Source organism: Littorina saxatilis, linkage group LG1 (assembly GCF_037325665.1).
Source record: "Littorina saxatilis isolate snail1 linkage group LG1, US_GU_Lsax_2.0, whole genome shotgun sequence".
Taxonomy (NCBI): domain Eukaryota; kingdom Metazoa; phylum Mollusca; class Gastropoda; order Littorinimorpha; family Littorinidae; genus Littorina; species Littorina saxatilis.
The window spans coordinates 3,859,125-3,871,624 of NC_090245.1; the positions used below are offsets into that span (position 1 = coordinate 3,859,125).

Here is a 12,500-nt window from a genome sequence, read left to right on the forward strand (position 1 = left end):
CCTCTCTCTCTCTCAACCTTCAAACGTCAACACCGTCAACAGAAGACAACAAATGACATCATCACTCCCATGCCCTCCAGCCCCCACCAATCAGCAGAAGAGAGGGGTGACAGTTTTTGCAGACAAGGGAGCAAAAAGACAGACTGTGGTTAGATGCTTGCAGGGAACGTCCCCGCACTGCAAGGCTTTGGGACCTGAGGGGATTGTGCACCACCAGGCATGAGACCAGGGAACCGGAGATTGCACAATGTGGGGGACACAGAGATGAGGTAGAGGTGGGGTGGGGGGGGGGGGGGGGGACGAGCCTCTGCAGGAACACACTTCCTGGATGTTTTCACTTTTTTTTTAAATGCTTTTTTTGGTTTTGTTTTTTTGCATTCAAGTGATTTTACCCAGTTTTGCCTTCGAGTGTCCCTGAACGACCGGTTTTATCTTGTTATTGCAACCGAATTTCTGTCTATCTCCACGCCTCTCCGTTTTTTTCTATCTCCAAGTTCTGCCTCTCAGTGTGTCAGTCAGTCTGCCGGCGCGCCTGTATCGTACGCACACGCACGCACGCAAACGCACACACACACGCGAGCACACACGCGAGCACACGCACACACACACGCAAGCACACACGCGAGCACACGCACACACACACACACACACACACTTTCTCTCATACATCCCCGCCTCCACCTTGGCATCCTACACCGCTTCAACCATTGTTGCCTGTTTGCGTGTTCGTTTGTGTGTACATTCGTGTGTTCGTTTGTGTGTACATTCGTGTGTTTGGTTGTATGAACTATCTCGCATTATTTTGTGAAGGCGAAGAATAGCCCCAGCAAGGAACCAGGGCAGACAGCAGTAATGCGGAAAAGCAAAGGGAATGTATGGTTTCCGTCACCGCAGACCTTGAGCAATCCAATCCCGGAAATCAGCTGGCTGTGACTGCCACAGGTCGCCAAGAGAGAAAGAAATGAGGGGAGGGGGGCGTTTGTAACCACTCTAGGTGGGAGAAAGACGGTGTGTTGTGTATGTGTGTTTATGTATGTGTGTGTGTGTTTGTGTGTGTGTGTGAGTGTGTGCGTGCGTACGTGTGTTAGTGTGTGTGTGCGCGTGCATGCGTGTGTGTGTATCAGAGGTCGCAAAGTTTGAAAAGAAATGTCTTGGTGCGGGAAGAAGAGGGGGGTGGAGGGGGGGGGGGGGTGGGGGGGGGAGGGGGGTGGAGGGAGGGAACCTGCATATCTAGGGTGGATGGAGATGGGAGGGAGAAAGAAAGATCGAACGTCGGTGTGCCTGTGAGGTGTGCCTGTGAGGTGTGTCTGTGAGGTGTGTGCGTACGCGAGTGCGTCAGTGTGGTTTGTCTTTTGTAGGGTTGTGGAAGGGAGGAGTCTATTTCAAGGCCGTGATGGGAGGAGTCTACATCAAGGCCGTGATGGGAGGAGTCTATATCAAGGCCGTGATGGGAGGAGTCTATATCAAGGCCGTGATGGGAGGAGTCTATATCAAGGCCGTGATGGGAGGAGTCTATATCAAGGCCGTGATATGGGAGGAGTCTATATCAAGGCCGTGATGGGAGGAGTCTATATCAAGGCCGTGATGGGAGGAGTCTATATCAAGGCCGTGATGGGAGGAGTCTATATCAAGGCCGTGAAGGGAGGAGTCTACATCAAGGCCGTGAAGGGAGGAGTCTATATCAAGGCCGTGATGGGAGGAGTCTATATCAAGGCCGTGAAGGGAGGAGTCTATATCAAGGCCGTGATGGGAGGAGTCTATATCAAGGCCGTGATGGGAGGAGTCTATATCAAGGCCGTGATGGGAGGAGTCTATATCAAGGCCGTGAAGGGAGGAGTCTATATCAAGGCCGTGATGGGAGGAGTCTATATCAAGGCCGTGATGGGAGGAGTCTATATCAAGGCCGTGAAGGGAGGAGTCTATATCAAGGCCGTGAAGGGAGGAGTCTATATCAAGGCCGTGAAGGGAGGAGTCTATATCAAGGCCGTGAAGGGAGGAGTCTATATCAAGGCCGTGAAGGGAGGAGTCTATATCAAGGCCGTGATGGGAGGAGTCTATATCAAGGCCGTGATGGGAGGAAGACTGAGGGTGGAGGGGAGTGGGTGGGGAAAGGGAGGAGTCTATATCAAGGCCGTGAAGGGAGGAGTCTATATCAAGGCCGTGAAGGGAGGAGTCTATATCAAGGCCGTGAAGGGAGGAGTCTATATCAAGGCCGTGAAGGGAGGAGTCTATATCAAGGCCGTGATGGGAGGAGTCTATATCAAGGCCGTGATGGGAGGAGTCTATATCAAGGCCCTGATGGGAGGAGTCTATATCAAGGCCGTGATGGGAGGAGTCTATATCAAGGCCGTGATGGGAGGAAGACTGAGGGTGGAGGGGAGTGGGTGGGGAAAGGGAGGAGTCTATATCAAGGCCGTGATGGGAGGAGTCTATATCAAGGCCGTGATGGGAGGAAGACTGAGGGTGGAGGGGAGTGGGTGGGGAAAGGGAGGAGTCTATATCAAGGCCGTGAAGGGAGGAAGACTGAGGGTGGAGGGGAGTGGGTGGAGGGGAGTGGGTGGAGGGGAGAGGGTGGAGGGGAGTGGGTGGGGAAAGGGCATAGGGTGCAGCAAGGTCGCAATAAACAAAATAGGGAAGGGGTGTTTTTTGTGGTAAAGGAGGAAGAAAAGTGGTGCCAGGGGTGAGGGGAGGGGGTCTCAAAGGGGCAGAGCGAGGACGTGACAAGCAAGGCTTCACTTTCATCAGCTGATGAAAATCCCTCCAGGACAAACCCAAAGCACTTTAATCCCAACACCCCTATTTCCCCAAATTACTCTTGTTTTCCATTTTGTTTTTGTCTGCAGGGTTCTAGGACAGGCGCCAGGCGCGTTGAACTCAGCTTCATTTTCCACGCGCTGGTGTTCTCAATCTGTTCCGTTCAGGCGTACATATAAACTTTACACGTCAATCTGTTGTGTTCAAGTATTTCAGCATACTTCAAAACGTTACACGTTGTAAATCGAGCTGCTTTCGGTGAGCAGTGGAACTTCTTTCTGAAGATCTCCGCCCCCCCCCCCCCCCCCCCCCCCCCCCCCCCCACCCACTTTTTTGTAAGACTTTGCTTTTTCAGACTTTTTGTTCATAACCTCTGTACCGTACCTCAATTGTAAGACTCCATCTTTTGTAAAAGTAGATTCTCTAAGGTCATAAAATGGGGTTATACTGCATCCGGTGCTTATGGTTTCAGCCGCATTTTAGTGCGCTATGTTAGATACTAACATGTTGACTTTCTTTCTTCGCAAACCTTCCCGTTTTAGTGCTCAGTTTCGGGGTGTTGCAGGTAGCTCTGTTTCCTCCTTGGGGGTGAAGCTACCAGGGGAAGGGATTGTGTTGGAGGTGCGGGTAGAGGGGTAGCCCTCCCGGTGCTCCCCCTTGGACCTCCCTAGTCTAGGACCCTGGGTCTTCGCGAGGTGGCCTTTGTGGCGTAATCCCTCCGGACTAGCATAATGTTTCCCTATCCCAAGACCGACCGTGCGTGGTCTATGTACCACATCCTCTACGAGGTGACCCTATCAACTAGGCAGCGCAAGCCCCTAGGCGAAACACGGCGGATCTAGAGGAGAGAACCTCGATAAAAAACCTGAGCTGCCATGAAGACGGAGCATGTTGGCTGAGGACAGCGGGCAGACCTCCTGTGCCGACACCCATCTACAGGAGAAAACCAGGCATGCACGCATCAAACCCAACAAAGAGCCCGGGAACGCAGAAGAAGAAGAAAGTGCTCAGTTTCCCTGTATCAACCTTGATTCTTGTTTTCAGCCAGGGGTGTCTTCTGCATGACTTTGTGCATCAACAACCGCCAGTAAAACAGCATGCATTCTGAAAAGCGTGGCAACTCTCCCGCAACAAAACAGAAATGTAGTAATTGAAAAAAACACTTACGTTTGGCTGGGACAGTCAGGTTGGAGACAAAACAACAAGTGATTGATTTGTTGCATTTCATTTGTTTTGATTATTGTTCTTTCTGTCATTGTTATTGTAATTGTTGTTGTGGTGGCTTTCTATCGTCGCATGAAAAACAGCAAAGCAAGCTACGAAAAGGACAGTTAGTGATGACTTGCAGTTGTAATGATGGTATGTGTACAAAATGGGGAAAGGAAAGGGAAAAGAACACCTCTAGAGGGTGGAATTTTAGGGCGCATGAATAACGAAAGTTGCTGCAGCTATCTGCGATTCAAAAAGAAAACTAACGATAAAGCAAGAAAAGTTGCTGCAGACAATCGGCGATTAAAAAAACCCACCTAAAGACAAGGAGACAAAAAAAGTTGTTGCAGCCAATATGTGATTCCAAAAGAAAAGAAAAAGATGCAGAAAACAAAATGAAAAAAAATCTCATGACAGCCTACCATGATTTTATGCAGTGTATATCGGCGGGTGCGGATGTCCTCCAGTAGCATCTCAAAGGGGGTGAGCTCGTAATCCAGAGGTTGACTCATGACATGCTGGTGTTCGTTCTTCTTCAACCTCACCCCTGTTCTCAGAGACCTCATAACCTGCATCCATAATCTGGCCTGAAAGCAACACACACAAACTGAGTTAGACTATCATTGGAACATTTAAATATTGACAAAACAAAACGTTACGTTTGTGACCAACATCCTTTTCTTGTTTTTTATTCTGAATTTTGGAACATTGCCCGTCATTGCCCGTCATTGGCAGTCTATTTGTTTTTGGATTTAAATAAGAATGTGGGAGACTCCTGTGTTTGAACACATAAAACATCAATCAAAGTTGCTTTTTTGTACAAAAAGCTGCTCTTGTTCATGAAGTACAGTGCAGGTATTGTATTGTCCACACGAAAATAAGGAACATTGCTTCTGCTACTTTCATGACTTGCAACTAGCATCATGCTTCAACATATTTCAGTGTACAAATTTGAATAATCATTGTGCCTGTGTTCTTTAACCAGCTTCATTTATCTCAAGGACTAACTCCCTGCAGATCACACACACACACACACACACACAAACCACACACACACCACCCTCAGTACATCAGCACAGTCTTCACTCTTTAACCTTCAGCTAAAGGAAATGAGCTACACAAATCAAATGCTTCTCAACACACACCCAGTCTGCTCTTTCCAGTTCCTGCAATCTTGCATCTTGATCTTTATCTACAGTCTGAAGTTTCTGCAAAATAAAATAGAAAAATAATCATCCTTCCGCCAAAAATAAAATAACAGGCAAGATGCACCTGCTCGTAATGCTGAATAACACAGATTGTAATCCAGGATGAAAGCATAAAAATAAGAAGAAAAAAATATTTTAAAAATGTGGATGTTTGTTGCACTGCTTTTCCTGAGTGAATGTGGTTGGTTGATTGAGATCTTAAAGTTGATCATTTTTGAAGTTCACAAAATGAGAAGTAAAATAAAAAGTAAGAATAAAGATTCCTTTCTGTCTTTTTCTTCTTTGAGCTTTCTCTTTTTGTTTTGTTTTTTCTGTCCTTTTTTCCCCTCCTTGATGTTGATATATTCTTTCATCCTACAGTATTTTCCGAAAGTTTTCATGACAGATATTATGCTCTTCACATAATCTGACAAGTAAAGGGAGAGAAATAGAGCATTGGGTCATCAGTTGTACAAGGGACGCAACCTTATTTGAAGAGATGTGCGGACACACCAACAGTGTGTTAGCTCCCTTGACTTTGTTTCCGTTATTTGTCCCTTGATTTAGATACAAAAATATATATATTTTGGCTTTTGATATTGTTGCTTAGCTGCTTGTAATCGTTGTTAGACTCGTAATTTATGATCTGTACTGCTTTACAAACAAGAAAAGCAAATATTCCTTTCTCAAACTCTTTTAACGGTGAGAGAGAATTGAAAAGGTTTAATCAAGTTGTTTAGCATATTGCTAATGGGGGTTGTTTTGAGAGAGAGAGAGAAAGAGAGAGAGAGAGAGAGAGAGAGAGAGAGAGAGAGAGAGAGAGAGACAGAGAGAGAGAGAGACAGAGAGAGAGAGAGAGTAAAGAGGTACGTCTGCAAGTGTGCGTCTCTCCCCCCCCCCCCCCTCCCCCTCTCTATCTGAGCTTCCTTGCCACAAAAACAGAAAAGACAGGTTGACAAAAAAGAAGCCACAGGAGAAAGGGGAAGCAAGTGATAAAGGAGGGTGAGAAAAAGCTAGAGCTCTCGCCAACTCCTCATCCAAAAGAAGCACAGGTAGGGAGAAAAAGGCGAACGGATCAACACCGAAAGTGACAACAATTTCGACCCAACCCACTGAGCACACACACAAACACCGCTTTTTGTGGCCGCCTTTCTTTTCCTCCTTTTTGCAACGACATTTGAAGGAAAAGGGGAGGTTACTTGGACATGAAGAATTCTTGGCACAAAAGGGAAGCAAATCTCCCTCACACCCCCACGAGACCCAGAAGACACAAACCGCTGAGCCACGAGAGAAACCGTTGCAGGTTCGAACCCCTGCTCTCGAAAAGGGCTGCATTTCGCTTGGTTACAGCGTCATGTCAAGCAATAATGACGTCACGGCGACTACTCCTCAAACGAGCCCTCAATGTCACGACTGTCTTGTAACTTAGCACAGAGCAAACGGTCGAGGAATGTCCAGTGTTATGCCTGGTCAAACCTCGCTAATGGGCAAAGACAATGGAATACATTGGAGGGTGTGGGGGAGGTTTGTCTCGTCACGTCTTGTTAGGAATACGGGATATATAAATAAGACACAGCGATGATCCTGTGGAGGGTATTGATGCCGTGGTGTTACCTGCTTCTTTTGTTTGTGTAATTCCAAAAAAAAAATTGTTTTGTTTTTAAATTTCTTTTTCTTTTTTTCTTTCTTTGTTTGGTTTGAATGAATCGGTTCCCATCATTCGAGTATACCTCGCTGACTCTATATACTGTGAGTGTTTGGTGGTATACTAAACTTCTGCCACTATCATAACTTTCTGCCTTTATCAGACCCCCACTTCCCATCGTTGTGTGCGTGTGTGTGTGTGCGTGTGTGTGTGCGTACATGCGTGCGTTTGTGTGTGTGTGTGTGTGAGTGTGTGTGCGGGTGCGTGCGTGCCAGGTACATGTCTATCTGTTCATTGTTCTGTGCCTTTCTGTGTGGGTGTTTTTTTCCTGTCCGGCCGCTTTTAACATGCAAATGGTGTTTTCCGTGTAAAGATCCTAGCATAACTGTTCTGTGTGGAACAATACATCCGCCGTGTACAACTTGCGTGTGATTGATCGCCTAAACAATGTTGGCCCAATGCAAACGAGTTCAGCGAAAGCAAACAATGTGAAAAATGAGTTCCTGTTTTGATTTTTATACGATATTCGCAATGTGAGCTGTTTGCATGTGCTTCATGTTCGACCAGACCAGCTTGAGAAAAGCCATCAGATTGTTGTAATCAATAAAAAAAATAAAACAATATCACGGTAGATTAATTACTGTATAGACTCATTCATCAAGAACGATTACCATGCAGTTTCTTCTTCTTCTTTTTGTAGTGGACATGCAAGAAGGATCATGTAGCGTTTCTGATGAAAACGAAACTGAACAGGTGTCTGAATAATACAATATCGTGAGTTCGAGCGTGCGTGTATAATAGAACTTGCGTGCGTGATTGACATTGAGTGCATTTAACAAATGTGCACATCTGAAGCAATACAGAGATGGAGTCAGTTTCAGGTTCTTACATGTCGACTGCGCGCGATTTTGTTGAGGAAGGTGTGCAGTTCCACGGCCTCTGCCACCAAAGCGCGACTGACTGCACGGTAGTGGTAGTTGGCATCCTGGCGACTGGACAGGTGTTGTGTACATAGCTGAAACACACAGATAAATGCACACATTATAGCGACGCTTCAGAAAGAGAAACAAGAGAGAGAGTGAGACAAGCAAAAAAAAATTGTAAAGAGAGAGAGAGAGAGAGAGAGAGAGAGAGAGAGAGAGAGAGCTAGAGAGAGAGAGAGAGCTAGAGAGAGAGAGCTAGAGAGAGAGAGAGAGCTAGAGAGAGCTAGAGAGAGAGAGAGAGAGCTAGAGAGAGAGAGAAAGCTAGAGAGAGAGAGAGCTAGAGAGCTAGAGAGAGATATTGGGTTGGGAGGTGGGGGTTGGAGGGGGAGGGGGGGGGGCATTAACGGCATGCAGATAAACAACACAACAGTCAATGTTCACGTCTGCCCCATGCATAACTAATTTAACCGTAAGCGGTGTCCCATAACTTGCACATCAACCCCGTGACATCATGCTGACCTAACATCCACAGGAGAGTTACGCTTCTTATTGCCTCATATTGTGACACATTGTGTATTTACATGGCACGGCATCCCAGTTCTTCCTATGTCATGAACTAACATAGTAGCTAATTTTTTCAAAAAACGTCGTCTTTGCAGTGAAATGTTTGAAGTCGAATAAAAGAAACCCGTTGCATGGAAGAAGAAGATGAGAAACATAATTATGTAAATATGTTACTGTCAGCTTTACTAAAAGAGAGTGGCTGAAGAAGACTCTTTCAGTAAGACCCACAGCCAAGCACAAATGACGAAGCCTGGAAGTATATTCCTGCATAAACAAACATACTCTCGTAAATATTAATCAAGTGACAACACCTAGTTAGTAATTATCTTCTCCCATAAACAGATATATACTATTACAAATAGTAATCAATTTGGGTCCGAACAATAAATTGGGACAGCTTATTACCACACAATGGCCTGTTATTATTATTATTATTGTGATCATTTTTATGCGCCTAATCTAGATATAGCCCTAGGCGCTTACATATTAATTTCTGCCGTTTGAAATGGAATTTTTTACAGACAGACAGACAAACAGACATTTTTTAAACACAATATATAACGCATTCACATCGGCCAGTAAAGCTCAGTAGCCTATTAGGCGAGCATTCCTGTTCCTGATGATTCCAACAATACGACTTTGCTTGAAGAAAGAAAGAACCTTGGAACCTCTAGGGTGACTTACGATACGACATGCACTCTACCCAAGAACACTTAAGACCTGCAATACATACAAACAACCTCGTTAACAAACTGCGGTAAGAATAGAAACACTGACATTAAAGAAGAAACGAAACGAGACACCGTGTTCCAAGAATTGACTTACAAAGAGGGGTTGGGTTGGTGGTTTGAAGGGGGCGGGGGGGGGGGGGATGTGTGCTAGGTTTGTGGTTGGGGTGTGGAACGGGGATGGTGGTGTCTGAGGGAAGGGGGCACCAACTTTGTGCAGACACGGAAATCGAAACCGGATCTTTAAGTAGTAAAAACATGCCAACGGCTCATTATGCATACTTGAGATGACGTCACTGTCTGTTGTTTCTTTAACATTAACATAATGTCCGATGTCAAGTCGCCCTCAAGTTGTGCCCAGCAAAAACTTCAGCGGTGTTAGTGTGCACTGCGGCATGTAAGGGGTTTCCAGTTTCGCTGACAGCATCGGAATGAGATACTTAAGACCTTGGCACGCGATTTATGGTGATAACAAAAACCAACTTCAGTCTACTGATAAGCAGGTCTCTCAAAAATATGCATTCGCTATGCGTAGACTGTTAAAATAGGCCGACTTCGGTACAAAAAAACCAAAACAAGTTCACCTTGAAAGGCTCAAAACTAACGGACAATCAAGAGAGAATGCAGAGCAATGCAAACGCATGCCCAGGCGTATACCCGCCTCCATGAGTGTCAATTTCTGAGTGTCAATTTCAACTAAACAAAGCACAGTTTCTCTTTAAACAGCAACATGAACTGCCGTTGATCCAGAGTCTGGTTATCTTATCTGCTTGTCCGTGTGTCTGTCTGTTCGTTTGATTTTTAGATAAACAACTATGGGTGTCAAGCGAAATTACATGCAAATATCCACACTCACACACCAAACAACAGGAAAACGACAACAACAAACAAATAACGTTCAAGTTCTTCGCATTATACCCGTCATCTTCAGTCCTAAATTTTCATTAGAGCTTCTGTGGTTGTTATTTTTTCAAGGACATCCCATCTCTCCTCCTATCTATCTGCCTAACACGCTTATTTAAAAATAATAATGATAGGACATATCATAACATATCATATCATATCATATCATATCATAACATATCATATCATATCATATCATATCATATCACAGGACAATCCTGTCTTTCCGGCACTGCATCCTCCACTGCGTTATCTGCTCACCTGTGGGGTGAGCAGAACCTCTTCTATATTTAGCCCATGACAACAGGTAATTCATTCCTGACCACGGCTAAGGACAGGCGGTAAGTCTCCACTTTGTCATGCCCTGTCACCTCCCCAAAGCCCCGCGGTATCCACCTGGAGGGCTAATTCAACACCGGGTAAATGTAGGCAATATTGCCACATTTCTTGTCATCTTTGAAGACACCTAATGGGAGTGTTATTTTGCCGGTAGCTTTTGTGTTTGGGATGAAAGGTTTGGAAAGAGTACTGAATATTCTCATAAATTCGTTTTGTTCACGTTTAGTTGCGTAGACCGGGTTTACTGAAACAAGGGTGCGCTCTCCTAAGAGCAGCGGTACTGATAAATATGCTTTGATTTTTTTTTTTAATTTGTTATAATTTTTTCTTAGTGAGAGAGAAATTCAAGTTTTATGCCCTCACGGCAAAGCCATTAGGGGCATGTTCCCGGGTTTTAACCCGACTTTAGATGAGATACACAAGTGTATGCGTGTTTATGTGGTATCAGCCATCTGCACTTATGGCAGAATGACCGAGGTCTTTTACGTGCCACTGTGGTGACACGGGGGTGGGAGATGGATACCGTCTCTGGATCTGCACATACAGTTGACCTGTGTCCGTCCCGGCCCGGATTCGAACCAGCGACCTTTCGATCACAAGTCCAGTGCTCTACCACCTGAGCTACCCGCGCCCCTTTTTCTTAGTCTATTTTTTATCTCCCATCTAAACGAGACATAACCGTATACCAGGGGTATGCCGGTCAACTACAAAAGTTAACTTTCAAAGCCAGATACGAGTTTTGACTTTCAACATTCTTCTTATCCAGAAATAAAATGCAGGCAAATGAAAAGGCATTTTCCACAAAACCTAATCAGAAATGACAACTCGAATTTCTCTCCTCAGCACGGCTTATCTCATAACTATCCCGAAATTATCCCAGCTCATTCCGAGTTATCTGAAAGCTGGATCGCCTACGGACGACAGAGGCAGCTAGGGTATTAAACCCATTAGTTAGTTCAAGCCGTTCAAACTAACGGACGACAGACAAAGAGAACCTTCAGATGGATGAACGATAATGTCAAGGCCAGCAAACCACGCTACACTGACCACAGGTCAAAGAATACCTCAAGGCCAACCAAACTAATGAGGTAAGGAGCACAGAGAGAGAGAGAGAGAGAGAGAGAGAGAGAGAGAGAGAGAGAGAGAGAGAGAGAGAGAGAGAGAGAGAGAGAGAGAGAGAGAGAACACCACCGTATGTTGAAACGGACCATAGCAGTGTCCCCCAAACCAGAACGGATCGGGCAACCACTTCCAGTGGAGCTAAAAAAAGGTCGTGTGGGCTCCACTGCTACCAGGGCTGTGAAGCATGAAATCAATCGTTGGGTGATAACGGGATTACCTGCCACATTCTGCCCCCTAAAAGTCCCCTCTGTCTCACGTTGTAAAAGCCAGGACAGGTACATTTACTGACCACAAAGGTGTGACAGAGGGGGGAATGGGTTAATTGTGACACGTAATGAAGTTAACTGTGGATTCTCGTTTCTCCAGCCCGTTCCACGTTTTTCACTTCGACCGTCAGTGTCGAGGATTCTTTCTTTCTTTTCTAATTGAGGAGGTAGGCTACTTCTGAAAATCGTTTGAGGGTCCAGATAGAGGTCAATCGATTACCTTACAATGTTCTTGCGCGTTACACACTCAAGCTAATACACTCTTCCTGTAAATCGTTGACGGTCCTGAGAGTTGGATCGATTACTCAAGAATTTTCTTTGGGTTACACAACGAAGCTTATGGGTAAATGGTAATATCAGCGAACGGGGTCTTTCGTTTATTTATCTGCTATCTTTCCGGGACGAAAAAAGGTCCAAACATTAAAGTTTAAGAGGTTATTTAAATCCCGTCTTATTCTGTGACTGACAGTAAATTCAGTCGTTGAAGCGTGAACGTGTGAGTCCACAAGAACGTATCTACAACGCCCCCCCCCCCCCACCCTAACTCCATTCCCGGTTTAGGGCATTCTTTCCCACCGTCTCCAGTCCAAACTCACAACTAAGCAAAACCCAGTCGCATTCTTGCAATTATGTTATGTGTTGTTGATCTGGTGTTGTTGTTGTTGTTGAAGATGATGATGATGATGATGATGATGATGATGATGATGATGATGATGATGATGATAACGACGACGATGATTCTGATGTTTTGTTCGTGTCGTAATTGTTTTTGTTGTTGATAATGATGTTTTCGCTGGGTCTGTTTCTTTGTGCTTGTTCCTTGTTGACAGAATCGACGTAAAAGCGCTTTCCACTGACTG

General features: G+C 45.3%; 1 protein-coding gene across 1 annotated transcript in view; it reads right to left on the bottom strand.

Moving 5' to 3' along the window:
- LOC138973913 (protein spire homolog 1-like) overlaps positions 1-12,500 on the bottom strand; it is a gene marked incomplete in the record, with an annotated part of 109,408 nt that overhangs the window by 19,969 nt on the left and 76,939 nt on the right. Inside the window, 3 exon segments of the mRNA XM_070346942.1 lie at positions 4,386-4,550; positions 5,109-5,171; positions 7,685-7,810. Coding sequence (XP_070203043.1) covers positions 4,386-4,550; positions 5,109-5,171; positions 7,685-7,810 — 354 coding nt within the window.